The sequence below is a fragment of the Alligator mississippiensis genome, chromosome 12 (genome assembly GCF_030867095.1).
Source record: "Alligator mississippiensis isolate rAllMis1 chromosome 12, rAllMis1, whole genome shotgun sequence".
Taxonomy (NCBI): Eukaryota; Metazoa; Chordata; order Crocodylia; family Alligatoridae; genus Alligator; species Alligator mississippiensis.
Genome location: NC_081835.1, coordinates 55776372 through 55804021, shown reverse-complemented (window position 1 = coordinate 55804021; position 27650 = coordinate 55776372). Strand labels below are relative to the sequence as shown.

At 42.8% G+C, this 27650-nt stretch overlaps 1 protein-coding gene across 2 annotated transcripts in view; it reads left to right on the top strand.

Annotated features, from left to right (window-relative positions):
* The window catches only part of BRINP1 (BMP/retinoic acid inducible neural specific 1), a 95410-nt gene that overhangs the window by 59491 nt on the left and 8269 nt on the right, over positions 1-27650 (top strand). For both annotated transcript variants that reach the window (XM_006265526.4, XM_019475922.2), the window contains exons 3-7: positions 5603-5793; positions 11589-11758; positions 13165-13270; positions 21593-21829; positions 26204-26426. In XM_006265526.4, the coding sequence (XP_006265588.1) occupies positions 5603-5793; positions 11589-11758; positions 13165-13270; positions 21593-21829; positions 26204-26426 (927 nt within the window). The remainder of the gene's footprint in view (positions 1-5602; positions 5794-11588; positions 11759-13164; positions 13271-21592; positions 21830-26203; positions 26427-27650) is intronic.

The following is a 27650-nucleotide window of genomic DNA, read 5'->3' as shown; positions in this document are numbered from 1 at the left end:
TTTGGGAACTTCGACCATAAACAGCAAACTGTATCATGCTGACATAGATGGGGAGAGGACACAGGGCAGAGAAAATCCCTTGAAGAACATTATAGTGTTCAGCTTGAATTCTTTCTGGGGGAATCAGTAGCTGAAAAGAGCATCTCTGCAATCTTAGAAAGGGGGCAATGAGGCTTCTCACTCTGTGTTAGGTCAGCTTAACGTGTGGGTCCCATATGGCACAGGACTCTTAGCTGCCTCTCAGGATACCTTTTAGGGCTACCTAGTGCATGCATCCATTTGGAAGAGTCTGCATACTCTACACTAGGCCAGCTGTGGTTGTATCTAGCCCCTCACACGGAACAATAGTTGGAGAAAGGATGAATGCTTTGGAAGCATGCATAGGGACACAGGAAACCTTTTGGTTTCACTCCTTGTTTTTGCCACTGATTCTGCCCATGACCTTAGGTAGGTCAAAGAGTCTCCTCATGCCTCAGTTTTCCATTAATAGCAGTGGATCAGTAATACTTCCCTACATCACAGGGTCTCCATGTTGATATATTCATTTGCTCTGTGGTACTGTGGTAATGAGTGCTGGCTAAGATCTAGATAGAAGTCTCCTGCTTGTACATGAACAAAGCAAGCCACAGTTCTGTAGAATAGAAGACTGTTGAAGAAGGGCAGTTGTCTCATTCTCCAGATTGCACTGGCCTCACTCAGTCAGTAATGGAAGCCGTGGTAATGTTAGGTATGGAGTGTGTTGGAGTTTGTGGAGGGGCAAGGAGTCATGACTAATAGTCCTCTGTTATATTTGGGAGTCATGGGGGAGGCACTGGCTGATGATCTATTGGCTGGGGGCAGCACGGAGGAGGTGATAGCTTCTAAGCTGAAGTCTAAAAAATGGAAGGCACAGTTAAAGATCCAGAAAGGACGTGGCAAGTATAAATGGTTTTATTTGGGCAGCTCCAGAGGAGTCACTCTACCCTTTAGACCCCAGTTCATGGCACATAGGTCATTCTTGGGATCCAGTTGCTGTACTGCAGGACCTATAAGCACTAATATGCACTGTGGATGGAAAATAGAGCAGTGAGGGCCTAGTTAACATGGCATTTCCAGCCTTCACTCAGAATCTTCCTACTTTTCCCCCCCTATCATACTGTCTCATTCCTTGTTTAATGCATTTAATTTCTCTTTGGTTTCAAGCAACAGCCCCTGAGGTCTGTACTGAACTTGTTTCTTCACTGATATCTTTTGGTAGTCTTGGCAGTTTGAAGATGGAGAATTTAATTTGCTCTGATAGCCTCTTTAAATCCTTCAGTCCCTGGATCGAGGTGTACATGCCCTTGGATTCTCTGAGCCCCCAAACCAACTTAGTGGGAGCTCTGAGTAAAGTCCCTGTTCTGTGCTTTCATCCCACCCTCCCTCCTCAGCAATTTTCCCTTCTGTGTTTCCCTTGGGGGAAGGTACCGCTAATGAGCATTGAGACAGTGACCCCCTCCATCCCCAGTGACTCCCTCCATCTCTCTGACATGCGCAGCTTTGACGGCTTGCTCGTTAGTGATACCTTAGAAGGGGTGCAGCCTCCCACAGATATATCACTCACAGATTATTTTTATATATATCCTGTTACTGTGACAGAGAAGAAGGTCTAACTCATGAGCTTCTGCTTTCCTCTAGGCTGTAGCACGTAGGCTGTCCTTCTCTACTAATTCTTCTCACTATGTCCCTGTCAGGAATTAAAATCTAGACTTCCCCTACCTCTTCTGGCTATTAAAGTGTTGACTCTTCAGTCCTTTCATCAGACATTATTTAAGGCAGATTTCCTTCCCTGTGACCCGGTAGGCATTTTTCCTGCACATTAATGTGGTCTGTCTTGTATGGCTAGACATTCTTGTGTAAACAGCTTCCTTTCCCCGTTCTGAAACCTAAGGTGATAATTTCTTCTTATTCCCATCCGGCTGTACGCATTTCAGAGAGAACCTGTTCTCAAAGTAATTCTTTCTTAACCTTTAGTTCTCAAAGACTGGCTAAAGTCCTGACATGGGAGGGTTTATATGCCTACCAAAACCCATTGTCTTGTAGAATAGCTATAATAAATCTGGATGTATTTATTATCTGTACTAATGCAAATCCTTTTCCTGAATCCTGCCAAGCTCTTGCCCTCATTAGTATCTTGTGGCAATGAGTTCCACCAGCCCATCGCATAATGAATAAAAAGTACTACTATTCACGAGATGGGGAGGTGACTGGGAAATGCACAAAAATGTTCATGGAAAGCCAATTATGAAGTTATATGTGCAGACATTGAGGAAATCAAGTCTTAAGTGTGGATATATGTGTTGATTCTTGTTCATCAATGAATAGAAGCAGTATCATATGACTTATATAAGCAACCCCAACTAAGCAGATCTTGAAAAGCAGATACTAAATCCCACACCCAGTAAAATGAAGAATTGGAGACATATCACCAAGTAAATTCAAGTAATGCATAAATTAGAGGAAATTGCAACTGGCTCATGGATATTCTATGAGCTGAAGATAAACATCTAAGTTAGTTGCATAAATTATTCATGGTAAAGTATTTGTTCAGCTTTATTCATCAGCATTTGAAAGCCGTGCATGGAGACATGTGGGGAGGCAAATAGAGACATGGCTTTCACTTCCAGTGTGATACTTTGGAATCTGAGGCCTCTGGGGAGGAATAAAATGCAAAATGATCAGTTGGAGCCAACTCTCCTACTGGAGCCAACCCTCCTATACTTTGATCACTGTCATTTTGGATGAGAGAGTGGGTTCTCCTGGGGCCCTCACTGTCATGCCATTGGGACCGATAATAACCCCTTTCCTATCTTAACTTGCCAAACCAGTGAAAGCAGGGCACCATTTTTCTCCTCATTATTCAGCTTGTCGCCATTACGGGAACCCAGCCATTGCTTCGCTTTGGTCTGTGGGGTTGTAAACTTCATCCCAAGCACATATTGGCAGAGGAGTTTTTCTACTGCATTTGCTTTGGAGCAGGATCCTTGTTGTTGGCACAAACAAAGGACTTACCCTAGAGGGACATGGTGAGATCTCCAGAGAGACTGATAAAACTCTCAGTCCCTTCCAAAGGAGATTAGCTTGTGTGAGTAGTTCACAGTACAAAGCAGGAGTCAGATATATGATTCATCTTCCTTCACCATGTTAGGTACAAAGGAAAGACAAGACAGAAAATCCCATCCGTATGTAGACCCAGAACTTGGGTCTTGTTGCCAGGCTTGTTGCCTTTTGGAGATACAATTTTAGAGATACAATTAAAACCAAGAATATAAGTAATGAGATGAAATGTAACTGCTGTGTGAGCCATTGTCCCCTCTCCCTATCCATAGTTCTTTGAGGGAGAACTATAGATGGCTGCCATAGATCATGTGGTTAGCTAGTGGCCCATGGGATTGGGGAGTAGGATTTTCTTCACTCTCCTAATATAGGGGAGGGTTTTGGCTGTGTCCCTTCAAGGATGGATATGCCTTTGAGGATGAATTTCCTGATGAGTTTTGCAGCACTGGGGTTAATCTGGTCATGGCAACATCTATAGGCTGGCCCCAAAGATGAGGCTATTTCTCTGTAAGAGGATCTTTTCAACACTCTTCCCTCACTTCGTTAGCTGAGGACCAGTTGTCCAGTGTTTCTGTATGCGTGGCTAGCCTTGAAAAAGACTCAGACAGCTCAACTACCTGACTTCGTGTTGTGAAAGCCTTGAGAGTGTTGGAGAACATATTGCACCTGTAGAACAGACTCGAAAGGGCTGATCCAAAGCTCATTGAAATCACTAGGCTCAGATTAGGTCTCACATTTACAGCACAACACACCTGTATCTCAAGTTATATGCCCTGTGCACGTTAGCTTTGCAATCCATCTTGTATGAGCAAATGACACCCATACTTCCAGCTGTGTTCAATGAGCACCTGTCTGTTTCTGGAGGCAATTCTTGGTGCTCACTGTGATCTGCCAAGGAGTCTTGGAGCCAATAATTCAACTCTCTGTGTGTCCCTGCATGGCTATTAGGATCCATTGCTTTGTTCTCATTGTTTACTCCTGAGCAAAACGCTCTGAGGTTGGAGGCAGAGTATTTTTGGTGAAAAGTCCCTAATTTTGGGATCTGTTACCCTAAAATGTGAATTTAGTGAGTTTTATGGCACAGTGGAGGGTTGGGTTTTACTTTTACTTAGACTTCTGCAAACTGTTGGGTAAAGAGTGAGGGTTAGTTCTGGAACAGGAATTTTAAGATGAAAGGTTGGTAGGTTGATGTTTTGATTGATGTTAGTACCATCAGGCACCCTAGTGAGTGGTGATGGAATCCAATCAAAATAAATGCATGCATAATTACATTAATTAAAATAATTTAACAGGCATCAACATGTAATGGATATAGAACCAGACGGAGCAAAGAGATATGGGTTCTGATGCTGGCGTTACCACTGTTTTGTTCTGTGCCCTAAATCTTTGTGGGTGTCATTTTCTTCACCTGTAAACTGAGGCTGCCCATGTTTATCAATGCACACAGATGAAAATTTCTGTGTAAGACCTGGATATTGTTATTGCCATTATTAAAACCCATGTTTTATCTGATTTACTGGAATGGAGAAATAAAAAGGAACAGAGGCTTGAGACTCGATTAGACATACAGTTGCTGAAGACAGTACCGTGCTTATTGCAAGAAAATTGTTTTCAGTGTTGGCTGCCCTCTTAGGGATGCCTCGGTCAGGATTTTTCTGAAGATGCTCAGGATTTTGTATGGCAGTTTTTGGTGCCCAATTTGAAATGTCTTAAGAACCCTGGTTTCTAGAGAGGATGCGCTCAGGACTTTCTTAAAACAGTTCCCTTCAAGGTATCTCAAAGGGAGACCATAAATTCACTAGATGCTTTTGAAAAATGTAGCCTATATTTTTCCAACTTGCTGCCTAGTTCGGAGTTGAAATTTAGGACCCACATTGCATAAGATCAAAGAAAACAACCTGCATTTTCACCCAGGACAAAAATCAATCTTTTCAGCAGGTTCAGGAAAGGTTGCTCTTATTTTTCCTATGCTGTTTTTCTATGTTCACATTCATCTGCACTCCTTAGGGACTGGTGAAAACTTGTTCTTCTGAACCCTGTTTGGCAGAACTACAGGCTTTGTGTGCTGCAGAAATAAAAAGACATTGGAACATAGTAATCAGACACAAGTCTTATCTAGTCCAATGTATTGGCTGTGACAGTTCCCCAAACCACCTGTTTTAGAGGAACGTGGAAGAACAGTGCACTAGGCAACTCTGGGATAAGCTACCCTCTAGAGAGGTAGGGCATGCATAGTTCTGGAAGCTTATTTGAGATTTACCTATGCATTGCATATGTGAAGGTTAGCCCACCTGTTGCTCAGACCCTGGTCCTTAAGGTGCTGTGGTATTGAGCAGTAATATCTTGATTCTTCTCTTCCTCCTCTCCTTCCCCTTAGATCTAGCCTCCAAGTTTCATCTGTGTATCCATTTGAGGGCATCCTATATCATTTTCCTCTTTTCTCTCATCTTGCCCTTTCCTCAGTGGTCCTCCCTTCCTGTCCAAACTCAGAGCCTTACCCCCATTGTGTTCCTGTGTTGTCTCATAGGGAGTTTGCCCGTTGGAAGGTGAGGAACACAGCCATTGAACGGAGAGACCTACTCCGCAATCCAGTGCCCCTGATGCCTGAATTTCAAAGGAGCATCCGCCTGCTGGGCAGGAGACCCACCACGCAGCAGTTCATTGATACCATCATCAAAAAGTACGGCACCCACATCCTCATCTCTGCTACCCTGGGAGGTAGGTGACAACCAGGACTATTTTCTTACGCAGGTACCTGTGACATGGAAGTGTGGGGATGAAACATGCTCTTCGTGTCCTCTGCCATTTTGGACGTAGGTTGGTTGGTATGATGGTGAACCACAGCTGCTGATTTTCTCCCCTGGAGTCCTTGATGGTCTTTTGAGAAGCCCAGACTAACTATACATGAGCTCCTTGACCTAACAGTGGAATATGTGAACATGGTGTTTCTATGATATGCACGTACCTGTTCTTTGTTTTACAATGGCATGTGTGTCAGTATATTTTGTGCAAAGTGCATGTAGCCATAATTGGTTTGACAATAGGATGCATGTATTGTGATAAAGCATGTGTGCACACCTGCATTTATCAGCGTTTGAACATATGAAGAAGGTTTGTGGGTTTGTATGTGTTTGTGTGCATGTAAAGGTGTGTACACACACCCACTGAGTTTTGGCCTGGAAGGCCTAGGAGATATTTAACCATCTTAGCTGGGTCTGAACCGAGACTGGATAGCACTTCATACCATAGAGTGGTTCTATTGATCTTAATGGCATCACATCCTTGGGAAGCGCAGCTACACAGGCATCGCAGTGTGGGTGCGTGATTCTAGGAGTGTGCAAACACCAGTATCTGAGTGAGTGAGCATGTTTTAGATAGTGCGGGGATGCTAAATGCTGAATGTATATGTGTGCATCTATGTGTACAACTTCTACATAATGCTACGCCTTCCATGTGAACTATTTAAAGAATCCCAAGGAAGTGTTCAGGGAGCCCTAAGCAGTTCGAAGGAGTGGGGTGTGGGGAATGAAAACATCCACCAACAGAAAAAGAAATCATGTGAGCTGAATATTCAGCTGGAGGTTTCATCACTCAGAACAGCAGGAACAGTGGACTTGTTGGTTAAAAATCTACCGTGTTACCCACACCTTAGCTTCACCCTCTGCCTTGTTTCTTGCAACTAGATGCTTTCTTCTTTTTCCTGTCTCTGAAACCAAACTGAATTCAGGAGGAAAGCTGTCTTCTCCCACAAGGGAATGTCACCAGACATGGAAGAATCTAAAATGTTTCATAAAGAAGACTAAGGAATTAGATAATGGTGGGAGCAGCAATTGAGAGGAGTTAGGGGGGAGAGGGGAGGCAGAAAGTCCTGAATTGAATGCAGCAGTGAAAACAATATTATAGGGCATGTTTGTGTTGAAAGGAAAAAAAATAGTTAAATTAAATGCAAGACATTATATGCAGGGACTGCAGACAGGTCCATGTGTGGGCAGAATATGGTTGACTAAAGGATTGCAGGGGACAGTCAGTCATTTGTATGAAGAGCTACTGGTGCTGCATAGAACATTTCAAATGATTTGAAAGTGAATAATGGAAAAACACTTCCAGTGGAAATATTGTTTTTTTCCCCCTCTTCTCCCTCACTCCCTCCTCCCTTCCCTCTTACCAGATCTACTTGTTACCCATTTGGGGCATGCAGTTGAATAGCTTTTATGGCAAATAGTGGTATTTGTTCTGAAAATATTGCACTGACAAACAAGGTAGCTTATCTCAGGGCTTTGTGCTGCTGCCTATCGCTGTACTATCTGAGTGCCTTCCACATGAAATAGGTTGGCAGTATTGAAGTCCATAGTGACTTTTTGGCTATGCTTCCTATTCAGGCTGTAGAAAACTCCTTAAACCTATTGCACATAATCAGATATGAGGGTGAGATCAGACTGGCTTGCATCCCTGCAAACATTTCGGGCATGTGCAACTTCAGTGCCAGATAAACATATATAGTGCTGCTGAAATTATGTGCCCCTGCCTATTATTGAATTCAGACTGAAAGACTCCAAAATCCTTAACTGCCTTTTCAATCCATCAATCAAACACCATCAATGCTTAAATCTATTGTTTAATAGGAGTGGTTTGTTGAATCAGGATCTAAATGAATCCTTTGCAGACAGTACTCTTCTCTGTTGAGGGAACATCTCCTGGGGATCACATTTTACACGGCACAAGTCAACAAAGTAAGCAGCCACGGAGGTGAACAGAGTTTTGCCTGTGGTTTTATTTTTTCCCTCCACTGACAGCCTTTCTCCCTTCTTTCTTCCTTTCAAATAACAAAGACCTTCAGTGGTGAAATATATTTTTAATTTCACCCGGGCGAGGTTGTGAATTATTCACGGTGGCTTGTTCCTTTTCCTGTTTTTACAACACAACATTTTTAAATATGCAGAGGCTTGTAACGAGAGCTGCTGGTGGAGAGAATACTAAATGTTCAATCAGTCCAGATAGTGGGGAGTGTCCGGATTTGAGGGGAGTGGAATAAAGGCTCCACCCTGATGACGAACATGATAAAGATGATGCAGACAAAGCGACTGTGGAGCAGGCATTGTGCATGGAGTGGGACATATTCCAGGAAGAGTTTTCAGGCCAATCTGGATGCTTGTGGTATCAAAGAGAGGTTCTCCTAGTAGTCACTGGGTGCGTCTACATGAGATGCTAAGTGTGCAGTAGTGCCTTGCAGCACAAACAGTGCAAATACGCTACTGCACAGTATTATTAGGCTACTGCGCAGTAACGTCACTAAAAGGGCATGTGCCGGTGCAGTAATGCCCATTACTATACATTCATTTAGCACTTGATTATATAAGTACTAAACTTAATGCACAGTAACTACACTGCATTAATGAACATGTAGATGCACCCACTGTTTCCCTAACCCTCTAAAGACCTCAGGCCTCATCAGAAAACTTTTATCCAGAAAACACTGCTTTTGACTAATTTAAATCTCCATGTGACCTATAACCAGCTGAGGAATGAAAGAACAACATGGGCACCACCCTTTGTTTGTACGCGCTGTTGTACGGGCTTAAGGGAGCCTGTGAGATGAGCCAGTCTGGTACAACTGTTGTCTTTTGCACCCGTCAGCGTTTCAGCTGCTTTTCAGTTACAGATCAGCTCCTTCCCCCTGGAGCCCAATAAAGAGCGAGCCCTGATGCTCCAGTTTAGTTCTGACAAAGGGATTGGTGCAGGGTCATTTCTAGGGCATACTTGCTCAGGGACGGAGAACACAGAGCTGAGAGCTAATTTGCAGGGAAAGCCCTGAAGGGAAGACAACTTTGAACATAGCATTCACTTAATAAACGAGAAATTAAGACTTAATAATGCAGCAAAATCTATTAACCCCTCTTGATCTAAGGGTTGCTTTGACGCACTCTTTTTCTGTGGGGATGCTGTGCTTTTGCTAGTCTCATGCACACAGAGCAGATTTCTAGCAGCGCATGCCCCCCTGCCATCGTCAATCATCTCTCAGGAATGATGCTCATCTCCCAAGGCATGTACTGAAGCTCATAGACTTTTTTCAGATTTTTTTCCCCTCCTCCTCCCAGTGGCGAGATCTCAACACTTCTCAAAGGGAAAAATAACAACAGCTTTGGGGACAGAATACAGATCTTCAGGCACCCTAAAAAGAGTTTCTTGAAACTCTGTCTGGGGACTCCACCAGCTTCACAAAGTTTACTTAACAGGGTATATCTGGGACTATCCTTCTAACCTTCAGCTGAAATCCTGGTTTTCTAGCACCTGGGTTTCTGCTTACTGCCTGGTTTCTGTCTAAATGTTCTCTGCTTTGACAAGTCCACCAATTAACATTGAGTGGAGGCCTGGTCAAACACCCTTTATGTCTATGTATGGACAATATAAATGAGGGCATGGGGCTTTCCGAAGAATTTAAGCGAGGTGTGAGTTTGATAAAATCTGGGTGCCTACCTCTCTCAGGGTAGTTGAATATCTTGTCCAGGAAATTACAGTTCAAGTCCCTCCGGGGCCATACTGCACTACGCATAGCAGCCTAGTCTGGAAATGGACACAAAGCAGCTAATTTATCTCATGCGTATCCCTAGGAGGTGCAGTGCACTCATTTCAATGACAAATTTAACCCTACAATACAACCTGTATTTCTGATTCATCCCATCTGCCCAGAAATCTCTGTGCTCTTCCTTCCCTGCTTCCACTTACGCCTGGGAGGAGCTCCCTGGCAAAAATATCCACAAAGCCCAATGCATTTTCCTCCTTCAAATCTATTTTTAAAATTCACCTGTGCCATGAAACCTGCAAAGGACTCAACAATGGACGGGCAGCTGGTATGCTATATGACCACTGCTTATCCCGCTAATCATAATCAGCTCATTACCTTGTGCTTCTCCTGTCTGTTTGTTGTCTACACCTGTTGTCTCTCATCATATACTTAGATTGTAAACCCTTTGGGCCAGAAAACATCTTTCTGCTATTTGCAACTTTAGTGCTTAATGCCATGGATCCCTGGCAGAGGTCTCTAGACACTACTGTCGATAGTATTTTGGTCAGAAAACAAGTTATTTTACAGCATCCTTGAAACAAATGAAGAGATTTAAATTAACTCGTTGTTGGTCCCGCCACCCCAAAAAAAAGTATGATTCTGCCTTGGAAAATGTCTTTTTTTTCCCTCATCTAAGGCAAATGATCCAGACCCCAAATATTTATCTGTAAAACAAACAAAGAAATGAAAACAAAATATTCCATGACATTTTTTGTTTTCAGGAATTTGGCTTTTAGATAAAGAAACAAAGGAAAGCTTCCACAAAAAGTAGATTTTTGGTGACATTTTGATTTTAACTAATCAGGGGTTTTTTTTCCACAAAAAAGATCAGCTTTCCTTTTTTTCATTTAAAAAAAAATGCTCAAAACCTGAAGTATTTATTTATCAGAAAACTGTTTGGATACATTTTTGACCAGACCTGTTATTATCATCCTCATCAGCAGCATGTTTATTAATGGCTCTCCCATGGAATTACAGCAGGTGTCACTTACTTCTTCTCTAATTAAAGTTCAGTCTCCTTTTTAAGCTAGTGATATAGAAATGGGATCTTCTTACTCTGAGGATCTGCTCTCTGTGTGTACCCAGAATTAGATTTCTTGGTGTTAGTGATGAAAATAGTTGTTTCTACTCTATTTTTTTCAGCCTGCCAAGCCAGCACTGGTAGCAGAGAGTGAGATGGATTTCTTTGTGGTTCATATGTCATTAATAGAATTTTTAAGCAACCCCCACTTGTAAACTTTGCAGTCTCTGCTTTTCATCTTCCTTTTCTTTGGCTACAAAATTTAGCAAATATTCCTTAATATTTGTTGCTGCTGATGGAACTTGAACTTGCCAGCACCCCTGTTCTCCATGACTTCTGGGGAAGTGATGCTCTCATTAATATGGATTTTTATTCTCATTAATATGGATTCTGATACCGTGGTATTTCACTGCACCTTTTGCTCACACAATTTTAGGGACCTGAGCTCAGCAGAAGGAACAGATTGGGTACGGGCTGGTGGTTTATCCTGCTTCTTCCTATAAACCCTGATATGCACGTTTCTCCTCAGCCACTAATTTTTGCAAGGAGACTGGAGGAGAAATAGATGCAAATACTAATCTTTTTATCCTTTACACCCATCTATTCATTCTATGTATTGAACTAGATTAAGGCTCCTATGAAGTGACCTATCCCTATTGACTTTGACGACACTATGCTGATGTACACCAGCTGGAAATCTGGCTTATTGATTTCAGTGAAGCTGATTTACACCATTTATTGACTGCCATATAGCGTGGCCAATTTATACCAGATCAAGGATCTGCCCCATTATGCTGATGAATGGAAATAGCTTTGTTAAACTACAGAGCTCCAGGAGTGATCAGTGAGACAGGCTTTAATGCATATCATGGTGTATGGCAGTAAGTCTTCTGGAGCGGGCAGTGACAACCTATCTTCTTTCCTTTGCAGGAGAGGAGGCATTGACCATGTACATGGACAAAAGCCGACTTGACAGGAAGTCAGGGAATGCAACTCAGAGTGTTGAAGCCCTGCACCAGCTTGCTTCCTCCTACTTTGTAGACCGTGATGGCACCATGAGGAGACTCCATGAGATCCAGATCTCTACCGGAGCAATCAAAGTATGGTTTGTGCTGCTAAGGAGAGTCTAAGAAGGGAAACCAAGCAGAGCAAGGCAGCTATTCCAACACAGTAGTGATTTGGGACAGTTTAATGTGGTATTGCTGTTGGATTACCAGCAGCGTGTCACCTTTGCAGATCAAAAAATAAGTCATTCCCTTTTGGTCCTGAGGTTAGATGGGACAAGTCATCCTGTTGTACCAGTCATAGGTCCTTCCAGTGTGGCAGTGATATTTGGATGGGGATGGTCCATCTAGTATGAGTGTAACAGTGGAAAGGGGATGAGCACTGGAGAGTGGCTGTGATGCTGAAGAGCTGTAGAAGCAGTCAGTGCAGTGTGATGGCAAGGGTGAAGAAGGGATTGCTGTTCCAGGCTGTGTGATCGGGCATAAGCAGGCAATTCTCCACTGGCAGAAATATTGGACAACATCGTGCCACCCTTGAATATTTTCCTGTTACAGGCATTGCTGTGGTGTCTGTTGAACAGCTTTCAGGTGAATTAACTACAAGGGAGTGAAAAAAGCCCACAGTGAGGCATTACAAAGGCATCTGAAATGAAATGGATAGCGATAGCGAGCTGGGAGTTGGGGCGGTGGGGAGGGGAACTACTGGCAGCATACAAAGGAGAGAAAATGGATCCACAAACAAAGACCTCTTCCTCTGAAAGCCATCAGCCTACATTGGGGAGGGATTTGACTGTCACAGAGTTAACTCCAGGGAAGAGAAACGGGATGAAGACATCAATGTTAGCCACTTCTGAAAGGCTCCGGCTTCTGTTATTATACTATGGTGTCTCCTGGCTGAGCCTGTTCCCTCATGGACGGGATGCCAGATTGAGATACTGAAGCAGTGACAGAAAATAATTGCCCTTTGTGAATTCAGGAAGGGCAGCTCTCCTCCAGAGCTGGAAACCTCCATTCACAAAAACGGCTACACTGCAGGGGGGAGGAGGATTTTCTGTCTCCCTCTAGCTAGAATATTTATAGGCTTGCTCATGTGGCTTGGGAGCGTTAAGCATCACCACTGATCCATCTCCTCACCTAGGTTTCCATGCAGAGATGCCAGGGAATTATTCCTTTCTTGGCTTCTGGTCTGATCCAACAGAGATTCCCCTATGGACTGCATCAGGGTATAGGTCCAGATTTACATGTAGTTGTATAGAAAAAGGGAGAGATCAAAGCAAGACTGGGTCTGATGGGTGGATCTTTTATCAAGTTGCTTGAATTTCAGACTTGACCACATCTGTACACTGGAGGATATTTTATTCTCAACCATACAACATAGCCTACATCAGGTAGGATGTACTTTAGTGCATAGAGCTGGGTGCACCTGCTAGCAGAGACAGGGCGACAGGCCTGGGACTGCCTGGGAATATTGCTATTGTTGTTCTTTTTCTCTTTTGGTACAGGTAACAGAAACTCGGACTGGCCCCCTGGGCTGTAACAGCTATGACAATCTGGACTCTGTGAGTTCTGTCCTTCTGCAAAGCACTGAGAGCAAACTTCATCTGCAAGGTAGGGAAAGGAAGAAGGGAATGAAGAATGTGAACACGGGAAAGGAGAAAATTAAACCCTTTTCTCCATCACTTTCCCTACTTGTCTCCTACTGTTTGCTGAAATCCCTGCCTCGTCTTCAATTGTGTTGTTAGGTCCCGGAGATGGGGACAGTGATGTCCTAAACATTTGTGCAGCGTCCAACACAATGGGGTCCCAACTCTGATGGTTGGGCAGAATTAAAGAAACATTTAGGCCTGTAAAAATGCCTTAATTCACCTAGCGTGTTACAAAAGTGCCTGAGAGAATTAGGTGAACAACTACCACTAATTTTCAGTAGAAACTGCTTTTTATTTTTATATATGTATCACCACAAATAAATATAATACATTTCTAATGGTATTTGAGGAAGACATTAGCTAAGTATATTTATCCCTTTTTAAAACATGATCCATATATGATATTTGGGGATGGCAAATACTAAGTGTTAGCTCCTAGCTAGTGGACATCATCTTTTAGTGTTAGAGGTCTGTATCTTGGACCTGAAAGTCATGGGTTCAAACCCCATTGATGAGCAACTCTGGAGACTGATAGTTTAATTAGAAAAATTAATTAATTCATTAAATGTCAAATACTGATTTCATAGGGGTCAATAGGAGTCTTTCTGCTGACTTCACTGGGAGTAGGAAATTAATTGGGCATGAAATTCATTGCAATTATTCCCATTTTCGACAAACAGGGAAATATGAACTTTATTCATTTTGTCCCTATTGCCTTATTTTTGGAATGCGTGTACTGCAGAAACTTTAATGATTCAGATTAATGGACTACATTACAGTTTGGCATTCCTGTTTTAATCTTGCTTTCCCAGACACTTGAGTTTTGATTACCAAATTGCATGGTAGATTTTTAAGATTACTTTCTTTACAAATAAGAATATGCTATTGTAAGTCTATTGGTGATCACCAGAATGAGCCCTCCCATAATTTGTATGTTGAGCAATAGACAATTTGTTCTTTTAATATCCTATGGTGATCAGCACTAATCAAACCCCCCATATGATAGATTGAAGAGACTGATCCCTAACTGAATGAACAGAAAGGCTTTCCTGACTTTCAATCTGGTCCCAACAGATCATTTTTAAAGCTATCCTTTAAAAGGAAAAGTTTTGGAAAGAAATAAAGAGAAAGGGGAGAATTAAGGGGAGAATTTCTAGCTGGGGTCATCTAGACCCAGCACTCTTTCCTGCTTATGCAGGGGGTCGGACTCGATGATCTACTGAGGTCCCTTCCGACCCTAACATCTATGAATCTATAAGGTACCCCGTCTGGGGAGTCTTCTGGGAGACTCGGGGAATGCTCAGGCTGTTTAAACAGGAACAGCCAAGGCGAGTGGTGGGGGGCAGGAGAAGGAGGGGTAATAGCAGAAGGCACACCACGAGTTTACATGATATCCCCAACACTGGCCAGCCCAGAGCACAGGGAAAGGCTGGACGGCAGGCCCGAGGGAATGATCTCCTCTTCATAAATCAAAGTGACCTTTAAAGCTATGTCTTAATGTTATCCACGCAATCTGGAGGGTGGTTCTTGGAATAATTATCTGGGATCCTTACTCTCCTCTTCAGCTGCCTTGCGAGACCTCATTAAGAATTAGTCACAGGTAATGGATCGTGACTTAGCCTCCTCTCATCTGATTAGCAGTGGAGCATGAACTGCTGACAGAAATCCATGTTCCTGCCTTTATGTCGCTCTGGTTGGGAGGCCAGTTCAATAAAAGAGCAGTATCTTCATGACAGGAAGGATTTCTGATTCCAAACCTACCTGCCACAGCCAGATCTTAGGGACAACCTGAAAAGTGAGAGCACCTTATTCACAAGCAAGTGCCTGAGCCAAAGTTCAGAGGCCCAGACCCAAAGTCCGTATCCAGAATTTGGGTGGGCCCATTCTAGGAGATAAGGATCAGCAGGCAGATGTAATTTCATAGATTTCATAGACATTAGGGCTGGAAGGGACCTCGGAAGATCATCGAGTCCAGCCCCCCGCCCAAAGGGCAGGACGTCAGCTGGGGTCATAGGATCCCAGCAAGATAAGCATCCAGTTTCATCTTGAAGGTGTTCAATGAAGGCGCTTGAACAACCTCCGGTGGCAGGCTGTTCCAGACCTTGGGGGCTCGGACAGTAAAGAAATTCTTCCTTATGTCCAGCCTGAAATGATCTTGTAGTAGTTTGTGACCATTCGTCCTCGTCATCCCTTGGGGCACTCTGGTGAACAAACGTTCCCCTAGATACTGGTGGTCACCCCTGATAAACTTGTAGGTGGCCATCAGATCACCCCTGAGCCTGCGCTTTTCCAGGCTAAAGAGCCCCAGGGCTCTCAGCCTGTCATCGTAGGGTCTGCTTCCCTGACCTCTGATCATGCGTGTGGCTCTTCTCTGGACTCTCTCAAGCTTCTCCACATCCTTTTTGAATTGTGGAGCCCAAAACTGGACGCAGTACTCCAGCTGCGGCCTCACTAAGGCCGAGTACAGGGGGAGAATGATGTCCCGGGATTTGCTTGAGAAGCATCTATGGATGCAAGCCAGCGTTTTGGTCGCTTTACTAGCCGCAGCATCGCATTGCAGGCTCATGTTCATCTTGTGGTCAATGATGACCCCCAAGTCTCTTTCTTCCATAGTGCTAGCCAACATAGCACTGCCGAGCCTATAAGGATGCTGCGGGTTTTTTTTCCCAAGGTGGAGAACCTTGCATTTATCGGCGTTGAACACCATCAGATTCTCATCCGCCCACTTGCTGAGCCTGTCCAGGTCAGCCTGGATCATCCGCCTGTCTTCTGGTGTGGATGCTTTGCCCCAAAGTTTGGTGTCATCGGCGAACTTGGCCAGTCCGCTTCTGACTCCAGTGTCCACATCATTAATGAAGATGTTGAACAGTATGGGTCCAAGGACAGAGCCCTGGGGGACCCCACTGGTCACAGGACACCACGATGAGTGACTTCCATCAATTACTACCCTCTGGGTCCGACCCCGGAGCCAATTTTCCAGCCAGTGGATCGTGGGGGACCCAAGGCGACAATTGGCCAGGCCTGAGAGTGTTTGTATCTCCAATAGATAGAAACATTCAGTAAGGAAGGAGTGCACAAGGGGAACTGTGTGTGTGTGACTATATGTATGCATGCTAATACGTCTATGTTGGGTTTTTCATGTTTGTACTCACTTGCCTTCCATGGCTTCTCATATCTGTCGTCTTCTCTTGGCGTTCTAGTTCACTTCCTCAGCAGCTGTCTACTGACTGAATATCCTGCCTCTCAGAAATGAATTGTTGCTGGGATTGGGTTGCCATGCTTGTAAAGCTGGAAGTTGTAGGTAAAACTTCCTGGCAACTGAAATTTCTGCTTCAAGGGAAATGCTGACACTGAAGTTTGTTTTCGCTTCAAACCAGAATGAAAAGCTGAAATGTTGGAATGTCTTGTTTAAATGAAAATACTGGGCTGGGAGGGGGGGCATCAAAAACTTGGATATATTGAAATGTTCCTTTTGGATAATGTCATTTTGTTTTTGTTTTCATACGGCGAAATCTTTGTTTCAAAACTGTTGAAACATTAAGTACCACAAACACAAAATGTACAAATTAAATATAAGGGGAGTGAATATATTATATAAATTAAATATAACGGACATGAATATATTGACACCAATGTCTCAAGATAACATAACATTCTCACCTAAATCAAGTGAAACAATAAAAGTAAGACTAAATACTTTAATATTATTGGAAAAATACAAGAGAGTGTCTACCATCAAGAACCTCATTGAAGTCAGCCTGTTCCTGCAAAAAGTTTTAATTTAACTGAAACTGAAGGGCAATTTAAAGGTGCTTCTAGTAATACAGTAGGTTTTCAAGCACCTCTCCATCAATAGCTGTCTTTCCAGATGAACTTGGAACGTAAACCTTTGCCAGCTCCGATGTATCCTGCCTGCCCCTACCCCAGCTTCATCACTAGGTACCCAGGCAGACAAGGTTCCTTGGGTGAATTTGATATCTTTTATTAGACCAACCCAAATGGTTGCAGAATAGTTATCAAGCAAGCTTTCAGGTTCAAAAACCCTTCGTCAGGCTAAGGAAGCTTCAGCAGTTGGTGTGTGCTCTTCCTGGATGGAATGAAAAGTAAACCTTTTCACTAGGTACCCCTAACATCAGTGCATTACATGCTCATAATGGTCTGGATGCTGACCAATGAATTAGAGTACTCAGGAATGTTTGGTGTCTCCAGGAAGCATGTTGGGTGTAAGAGCACAGGTGTGGTATTGCTAACTATGTGCATTTTGTGTGACAGTATGTGCTGTAATGTAAATGTGAGTATAAGCCTAGGCAAGGTGGTTATAGTCCAACAACCTTAGTATTTGGCCTGAAAGGGAATCCCTAGCCTGGAGGGTGAGCTCTTTACATACCATGGAGTTCCTGGAGAAAAAAAAAACAACCCAGGACATTCCCCTCTTTCAGTATATGTGGAATTTTAAAGGTGTAGGGCTGCATTTATTGGATACACCTGCATGTTCGTATGAGTATGTGAGTGCCTGGGCATGTGTATATCTGAGTGCTATATTTCTGATACAGCAAAGCAGTCAAACCCATGCTTATTTAAGCACAATGATATGTAGGTGGAAATCAATGGGGCTGCTTGTGTAACTGAAGTTAAATATATGAATAAATACTTTGCTGGATTGGAGCCTTTGTAAATAAGGGCCTGATTAGCAAGGCTAGAAGGCCTTCTATTGCACTGGCAATGAGAGGAGGTCTGAAAGTGAGCATAAGTGACTTACTGTTGAAGAATCCTGGTGCCTGTGAGATTTAGGACCTATATGTGAGCATCTGTCTGGATACACATATTTATATAGATGAGCATGCATGCTTTTGGTTTGGCTGAGGAGGGAGTGTTTGTTTGAAATGTGTTTCTGCAATATGCTGGGACATGCAGCATATGTTCTTGTTTACATGCATGGGTGTGTGCATGAATGGTCAGGAATCTGTATGTACAAGTGTAAACACACAATCATAAGGCTGTGTGTGAGTGTGAGTGTCTGTGTGTGACAAGAATAGGATGCCAAATCTGCGTGTTTTCCATATGTACAGCTAGGCCTGTCCAAGTAGGTTACCCGTGTTGTTATACATGAAACATAGTCACCATCATGTAGCAACGACTTGGAAGCACATCAACTTAATTACCATCCAGCTGAATGGAAAACTTGGTGAGCTGAAAGGAAGATAAATATTTTTAAATGTTGAAGAAGCTCTCAGGTGCCATGGTTAGCCATTTGCTAGGGCAGTGATTCTCAACCGGGTTGCTGAGGTACCCTGGGATACCTTAAGCATCTTTTAAGGGTGTCACAGGGGGCCACACATTAAAACTGTTGGTTGTGCTAAGACGATTCACAAGATAACCCCAGAGATTTCACATAGGGGTCTAAAACACTCTGACTTGCTGTGTTCTGAGTTCTTTACAACCAAAAAATTGCTCTAATTATTTTTCCGTAGTCAAAAAAAGTGAGTGAAAACTAAAGCCATTTACCAAGAGCTGCCTTGCATCAAGCAAGGGGTGGCTTCAGTCGAGTAAGAGGTGCCTTGAGTCTCAAAATGTGTAAAAGGGTTCACTGTTCTAGGGTAAAAGCAAAGGGAAAAGTTGATTCTGGGGAACCCAGACCTTAGCACTGGCCATTCGGATCAAATTTGTGCAAAGTGCAGAGTCCAGCTCATTGCCTTCTACTGCCTCATAATCTTAATAAGTGTATGAACCTTCAGGGCCCTCGGGCTTATTTTCTAGGCATTTTGTAAGTCTCAAAATCCTCAACAGCTCACTCTCTATTGTCAAGGCAAGTAGCTTAAAGTCTTGGGAACTGGCAGCTGGAGGTCTTCACCTTACCTCAGTATTAAGGTTTGAAAAAGAAATGTCACTCTAAGATAGTCACCTAGGGCAAAAGCCTGCAAGAAGCTCAGTACCTGCAATCCTTGTAGTTGAAAGGAGGCACCTTGAGATTTTTATTGTGACCCATTTTAAGAAGCATCAGCAGGACTCATCTCTTGTATTTAGCCTTCTGTTTTACAGAGCTCTCATCAACACTGACTTGTATTATTGAAGAGAAATGTGCATGAGGAACATTGAATTTTCTGGGAGTTGTGGGTTCTCCACATCTGAAAATCTGAGAGGGCGAGGGATGCTCTGTGCCTCTGAAAATTTGGCCTATGATCCATCCTCATGCATGTCACACATATTCCCTCCAGTAGTAAATGGCACTGTATCCACTCTGCCTGGCAGCTGCCTCCATTCTGTGCTTGATGGAGAATTAGGTCAGACAACCGGGCAGCTCACAGCCAGTGGGCCTACTGTTCAGCGGAGACCATGCCTCATGCACAAGGGAGATAGGAGAGGTGGTCCAGTGCACCCCTACTACACTGGTGATACCCCCACACTTGAGCAACTCCCTTGTGTGCCGTGGAAAGGACAGGTATCCTCTAAAACAAGCAGGGAGGTGGGCCCTTGGAAACCCCCCACTGCCTTTCTATTGCCTGAAGTGCAAATGACCCATCACAGAGATGGGGGCTGAACTCCTGAATGAGATCGCAGCCCTCCTGCCCTTTCTGCACAGTTTCACCCTGTGAATTATTGTCTTATTTTCATTCCACTCCAATGAGCTGTCAGCGATGGATACTGTAATTCAGAGCAATAGAAACACAAACAGATGGGTAATTGACCCGCATGCCTTCATTACACTGGAGTTCAGCACTGCTGTTCAAGCCATAAACTCCTTTATCTGCCAGTCTGAAATCCCTGGGCCTTTTATGAGGAAGGCGATCAGGCCAGGCTTCTTGCAAAAGGTTCACTCGTAGTTATTGTTCTCTCTGCCTCGTGCGCTTCAGAAGCTGACGGAGTCTGACAAGCAGAACTTATCAGGTACAAGGAAACAGCTGTGAATCCTAAAGGGCCCTGGGCCATCTGCAGGGAGCCCACAGACCCGGGCTTCACCGGGAGAGCACAGGAAAATATGTACAGCGTGTATGGGGGGAAACACTTAGACTGCCACTCATATCCTCTTCACACACAAGCCCTTGTGCCCACATGCACACACCAGCACTTACGCTTATCTAGCAGTCAATGTGGGAAGGCAGATTTTGGTATATATCTTCATATTTCCATTTTAGTCAGTGGAATGAAGCCAGTTTGCAACCTCATAGGACCTGACACATAAACCATAAACTGGGGATTTACAAATGAGCTGAAAGGAATCACATACCCCCATTCCTATTGAAATTCAGTGGGAATTGGGTGCATAACTCTCCTAGGCACCTGTGCAAATCTTTCTCTCTCTCCCTCTCTCTCTCTCTTTCTTTTCCCCTGGATAGTTCCTGTATTTCTTCAGTATGCGAGCTATTTAATCTCCTGTGAAATATGTTAGAATAGCCTAATACATTTCATAGATATTAGGGCTGGAAGGGACCTTGTAAGATCATTGGGTGCAGCCCTCTGCCAAAGGGGCAGGAAGTCATCTAGGGGCAAAAGATCCCAGCAAGATAAGCATCCAAATGTTTCTTTAAAATGTCCAGAGTAGATGCTTGCACCACTTCTGAGGGGAGTCTATTCCAGGCCTTGGGGGTTCGGACAGTAAAGAAGTTTATGTCCAGCCTAAAATGGTCTTGCAGGGGTCTGTGACCATTGGACCTTGTCATCCTTTGGGGTGCTCTGGTGAACAGGCGTTCCCCCAGATCCTGATGCACATCCCTTATGTACTTATAGGTTACCTACCTAACTACTTGTTCAGATGTAATATTCATTACATCTCAACAAATAGTTAGTGGATGTCACTGAAAAATTCACCGTATGTGGGAGACACTGGGAATACAGAGCCCAAAGATTGTCTCCATCCCAGTGTGGGGCAAAACAAGCTGTGGAGGAATATAGGCAGCCTTTTCTAAAGTAGTGGTCTGGGACTATGGATTCCTAGCACCCGACAGTACAACAATGTACATTTTAAAGGACTCACGCCTAAAAAAACTCTCTCCATTCGTTTTTCATATGCTGATGTATTTTCTAAGCCTTGTGGGATGGTGTTTCATGCCATAACCTCCGGACGGCTGGCAGATGAGATCCAATCTCAGCTTGCCAACCGTGCCGCACCTGAGGCATAAAACTCGCACCCCAAATTCCTTGCTCATCACAGTTAAGAAAGAAATCTGATAACAGCACTTAATTCCTTTGTGTCACTTTCCCAAGCTGTTAATGAAACAAGTTTTAAAAAAAGAACAGCAACCCAAACTGCTTATTTTCACATTCCCTCCTCTTGTCTCCCTGCCAGGTCTCCAGATCATTTTCCCTCAGTATTTACAGGAGAAATTTGTCCAGTCTGCATTGAGTTACATCATGTGCAATGGAGAGGGAGAGTACGTGTGTCGGAACAGCCAGTGTAGCTGCCAGTGTGCTGAAGAATTCCCACAATGCAACTGTCCCATCACCGACATTCAGATCATGGAGTACACACTGGCAAACATGGCCAAGTCCTGGACTGAAGCCTATAAAGATCTGGAGAATTCAGGTAACTAGGCAAAAAGGCTCTTTTTTAGTTATATATATATATAGCATATATATATGGAAACCTAGTGATAATGGTAAGAGCAGCTTGGGAAAATGGGTTTCTTTCCTGCAGAAATTATTCACTTCTCCCCCCCCCCCCATTTCTTATTTTAGTGAGAGGGGAGGAATTTTTGGCAAACAAATGCTTTTTTCTGTGCATGTGTGTGTGGACAATGAAAAATGTCCCTGGAAAGCAGACATTTTGTACAAAAAAGGCTGTTTTGTCAAAAAAACAATGTTCCTTCCTCTGAGTACCTGTGTCTGATGGCTTTAAGGATGATTTTTTAAAATAAAAATCCTTGCCTAGACAAGGCATTTCTGCAGTAGAAATCATGAATGACAGTACTAGCCAGTCCCCTGCGACATGCACTGTGTAGTGCTTGTGGCTAAATTGTATTTGCCTCTGACATGGGAATATAAGTAGTTAGGAAGGGGCTGTCTTACCAGGTTTGTTTTGGGTTTTTTATTGGAGCTCTGTGGAAAGATATGCACCCAAAGGAAAGCTGAGACACGTTTGACTTTTTGCCAGTTTTGCTGTGGTTTTGAAATTAATGATATTTTACACAATTTGGGTCTTTAAAAGAAAAGTTTTCTGTTCAGGCGTTTGTCCAATGGGGAAACAGTGTGGCCTTAGACAAATTACTTATAGGAAATTCTGCCAGGAGGCCTTTGCAATGTATTTCCAAACTGGTCTTTTATTGCTCATTGGTTCATAGGCCCCTGACTCCTTGTGGGGTAAGTGTAGGAGCTGCAGTGTCCCTGTGAACCAGGGACAGAAATTACACATAAAACAGTATAAGTGATTGGAAACCAATTCAAATCTGTAACACAACAGATGTTCAGTGCCCCATAAACCACTTTCAAAATGGCTGAAACTAGTTTAAGATAAACCTAGACGGATGTAGTATCAGACTTAATTGATTTAAGTTAAATCGTTTTATTGAACTTCTGTCCCAGATCCCCTCCAGATTCAAGTTAATTCACAGTCCCCCAGCATCCCAGGATGTTTTGCACCTCCCTGCAAGCCCCCTGCCCCCCTCACAGGGTGGGTGGGCTAGCCTTGGCCCATGCTGTCTACTCCAGTTGAGCAGGGAAGCATGCTTTAGCACCCCTGGCTTCTGGCCTGGGCCACTGCAGGCATGTGGCTGCATTTCTGGAATCAAAAGTGAATGTCTGTTCACTTGCTTATCAGTTCAATCTACACAGTTTAGTCTTACCTGCAAAGACTGAGTCAATTCAGCCTTGGGCTTTTTTTGACTGTCTGTGCTTAGCCCTAGTGATCTACAGAGAATTGCCCTTCATTTCAGTGCATGGAAATGGTATTCAGTGCTGCTGTGAGTGTTTCTGCTTTCACACTGGTTTTACACCTCTGCCACTCCACTGAGCCAGATCCTCAGCTGATGTAGCTCAATATAGTCAATGGAAATACATCCATTACATTTCCTGAGAACCTACCCATGACCTAGATGGGATGACTCCTACTCGACAGTAGTGCAAAGCAGAAGCATACTCTCATATCCTAACCACTCTTGCTCTTAAAGATCCCATGCAGTATTTCCCAGTATTACCTGGGGTATGAAGATAGACCAATTCCCCCATTCCCAGGTAATTATAATCTGTCTCCCTAAAATTCCCTTGTAGTTTCTTCAGCATATGCTGTTATGTGGCAGCGAACAGATAAGATGCTGCTACATCCAGCGCTAGGGGAGGATGCATCTCCATAGTAGATAAAATGAGCCCTGTGTGTAGATTGTATTTACAAGTCTTATATAATAATCAATTTCTCTCAATAATCAATTTTTCACATAAAGTAGCTGTGAAGTGAAAGATGCTATAGCTATCATTCACATTTTACTTCTTTATTTTAATAATAATAATAATAATAATGATAATAATAATACAGTCTCCTGATTATTTCAGTATTCATTCAGTTTTCATATATGGAAGAGGGCATTATGGGAAATTTCAGTGTTACTCTATGGAGTTCTTCTGGTCGAAAAGCAAATGAGAGACTGGCCCTGTGTTTAGATTGAACTTAGACATTTGATCATGACTCAAAAGATTTAAGTTCAGGTCTTGGTCTGCCACAGACTTGTGTGTGACCTTCAGAAAATGACGTCAGAGCAAATTATGAGCTAGTATCATTTGGGGTTACTTCTTTTAAAATCATTGATTCTACAATGATTTGCCCCTGCTCCGGATCTGTACTTTAATCTCTCGTGTTTACTTCCCTGTCTGGAAAGCTGGTTTAATAACACTGCCTGTTTCTGCCTTGCCCTTTTGTAGGTACTCAGCAAATGTATTGCATCAGAACTGGTTTTGGATGGAAAGTTGAATTTTGAATTAAATGTAAATTTTTTGCACCAGTGTCTGTTTCCTGATGGACATTTAAAACTTTTTATGGGATATCAAATGCCCCCAAAGAAACAAACAAATAAATATCTGCAAAAATAAAAATTTGTACTTGCAAGTACTTCCAGAATGCCTCACTGAAATGGTTATTGAGGTATCTCATGTGCATCAGGCATTGTCTTCCATGGGCTAGGCACCCCAACCAGACTACATCTATTATAATGATCCACAATTTTTAGACTTCCATGACATGCTGGATGTCACAGCAAGAAGGGAAACTCTAGTATGTTCTAAGAGATATAGTCAAAGCAATTTCATCATGTTCTATATCACCAAAAAAAATAAAAAAAAATCTATCCAGTCTCACTACTTAGTTTTTAAGCTCTCTGGGATATAAAAGTCTTAGGTTATAATGCCAAAGCACAATGGGACCCTAATTTCAACTGCAGCCTATAAATGCTATTGTTGTATAGATAACAAACTAAGAAACTGCTTTTCTTGAAGTGCCACCATGGGTTTTGAAACTAACTCCATGCAGCTGTTATTTTGCTGGCTGGGTTTATGTCCAAGGTTACACTATTGGTATCCAAATGCATATGTTGCACTGAAATTTCACCCCGTCGTCTCTACGAAATTGTGGCACATTCATCATCAAAGGAAAAAGCGGTTGTTCTTTTGCACAAACAGGCTTTGGAGGAAATTGATTTATAAGGGGCGGGAAGCAAACACAGGGCTTTTATTGCTAAAAGGTACTAGGAATAATCAGCATGGTCAACAAAAGCAATTATACGCAATGATAGATTCAGAGGGCCAGGAAACAGGAGAGAATCATTTTTGGGGAGGAGGGATGGGGGGATTTAAGCTACATTATAAATTGAGTTGAAACCTGAGAGATGATTCAAGATGATTAAAAAAAACCTCTCCCAGCTGCCTTTGGGAAGGACAGAGAAAACCAGATGTCCTGTGGGCCTTTATAGTGTGGTGGTGATAATTATGTTTTTATTAGGTGCTCAGATTCCCTAGTTATGAGCACAGAATGACTATCTGTCTATCCATCCATCTATCTGGATGGCTAATACACAGACTTTCTCTGCTAAGGAGTTAGAAATGAACCAGAGCTGATTGAAGGGCAGGCACTATTTTGTGAAACGGTAGTCAATATTTTGAAAATTTCCATGACAATTTAAAATTTTTTAAATGTTTATTTTTAATTATTTTGATACTGTTTCTGTTTTCCCCTAGTTTTTTCTTGTTCCTTTTTAAACTAAAAAAGAAGGATGAAAAAGGAGAAAGCATTTGGAAGGAAAATAAAACAAGAATGAGGAGAAAGTGACTATCTTTTCATTTTCCAGCCTGGTGATTTTTATGGGGCAAAAATGGAAGATTTCAAATCAGTAACTTTTTTCATGAAAATTTCCAATTTTGAACTTACAACTGGTTTCAATGGAAACAGCTCCCAGGCTTTTCCTTTTGGGGATACCTCTCCTTTGTAACTCAAGTGTAGACAAGAAAGCCTTTCCTTTTAGCAAGACCCGGAGATTGCATACAGAACTTGGTAGAAACCAAATGCTCTATTTTGGGAAATAATGTGATTTCTGTCTGTTTCCCCTGCACTCTTAAATAAAAGGAAACAAAACCACAACTGAAATTTCTCACGTGCCCTTTTTTTTGTTTTTTAAGAAAAAAAATATTTTCTAAATTATTTTCTAATTTTCTAAATTATTTTCGTTATGTCTTGTGTATAATTAAAAGATAACACCTCAGTCCTCATATGCTTTAGTTTTAATTTCCCCATACAGTAGCATAAACAAGCAAGCGGGGAGGGAGTAATGACAAAACTCAGGATTAACAACCACCAGCTTCCCTTAGCTGGTCATTAATAACCGACTGCACCACAATCCTTATTGCTTCTCTATCCCACTAGTGTGGAACACTTACATTTCAGGACAGTGAGAGTCTCTCTACCTGTGTTGTGCATTTACAGATGAGTTTAAATCCTTCATGAAAAGGCTACCTAACAACCATTTCCTGACCATCGGGAGCATCCACCAGCACTGGGGTAATGACTGGGATCTTCAGAACCGATACAAGCTCCTCCAGAGCTCCTTGGAGGCGCAGCGTCAGAAGATCCAGCGCACTGCCCGCAAACTCTTTGGCCTCAGTGTCCGGTGCCGGCACAACCCTAACCACCAGCTGCCTAGAGAAAGGTACTCAAATCCCCACCTCCTGTGCTCATAATGGGTCTGTGCCTCTTCGAGAAGCATTATGAGAGATACGTTGCCTCTTTCTTTTACAAAGGTCAGAGAAAAATGGAGAGATACTGTGGGCCTGGAGCAAATAGGACCCTAGTGATACAGCTATAAAGGAGACAGAGGGAAAGCGGCATTCTCAGAGTTAGTGAATAAGTGGTTTCCCATTACGGCTAAAGCAGCTGTTGACATTATATAGTGACTTCTCGCTGACTTCTACATGGCAGGATTTAGACCTGCTTCCAACTGTCTTTGGAGTTTGGTCTCTGTGGATTTAATGAACAGCCCTTTTTCTTTCTTTTTTTTTTCCATATCCCAGCACTTGTCTGAGATTGAGGAGTGACTCAGAAAACTTGGAAATAATGAGCCAAGCTCCTCCTCTTCTCAGCCTCTCTGGAAGCAGCAGGGCCAAGTTAGCATTTGTAGAGGAACTGATTTCCTTCACCAGCTTGATCAGCAGAATGTTCTACTTTGGGAGAGAGTTAATTGGCTAACTTAGAGGCTCTCGTTACCATCTGATCCATAGGGCAATGAGCATTATGAGTTTTCAGTTAGCCATACATGGCTGACGTAATGCTTCCTGCTCCTCAAGGTCTCTTTAATTATAGAGCGTTTGTGTGTAGGTAGAAAAAATCCCAGTGGGGATACTAAGGACAAGGGAAATATCCACTTGGTTCAAATTTAATTTGTTGGGTTTTTTTTTTAATTCTGGAGAGCATTTAGAAATTGGCTCACATAGCCACTTGGCTAAGTTGTTCTTAAAAATCCTGACTGATCCCCGAGTGACAAACACATACACATATGATTTTGAAGCACAAAACAACAACAAGGCAAGCAGCACCTAGCAGATACCCAGCCAAGCATGCCGTTGCAAAGCTTTTAGATAAATATGTCTTTAGCATTTTGCTTCTGTTTTAAAAAGCCAGCCAGGCAGAAAGGGAGCCTCCAACAAGCACTATAAAATCTGGGTGAAGGAGAATGAAATGGATGCTGGCAGCTGGGTTTTTAACTGACTGATGTGCCTGATTTGTTTAAGTCAACACCACCAGGCATATTATCATTTCCACTCTTATTTGTCATTCTACATTTGTAGCAAGAAGGGGGACTGGCTCAGTAGACAGATATGGAGAGAGAGGTATTTATTTCAACTATCTTTTCACTGGGGCTAGGACATAGTCTAAT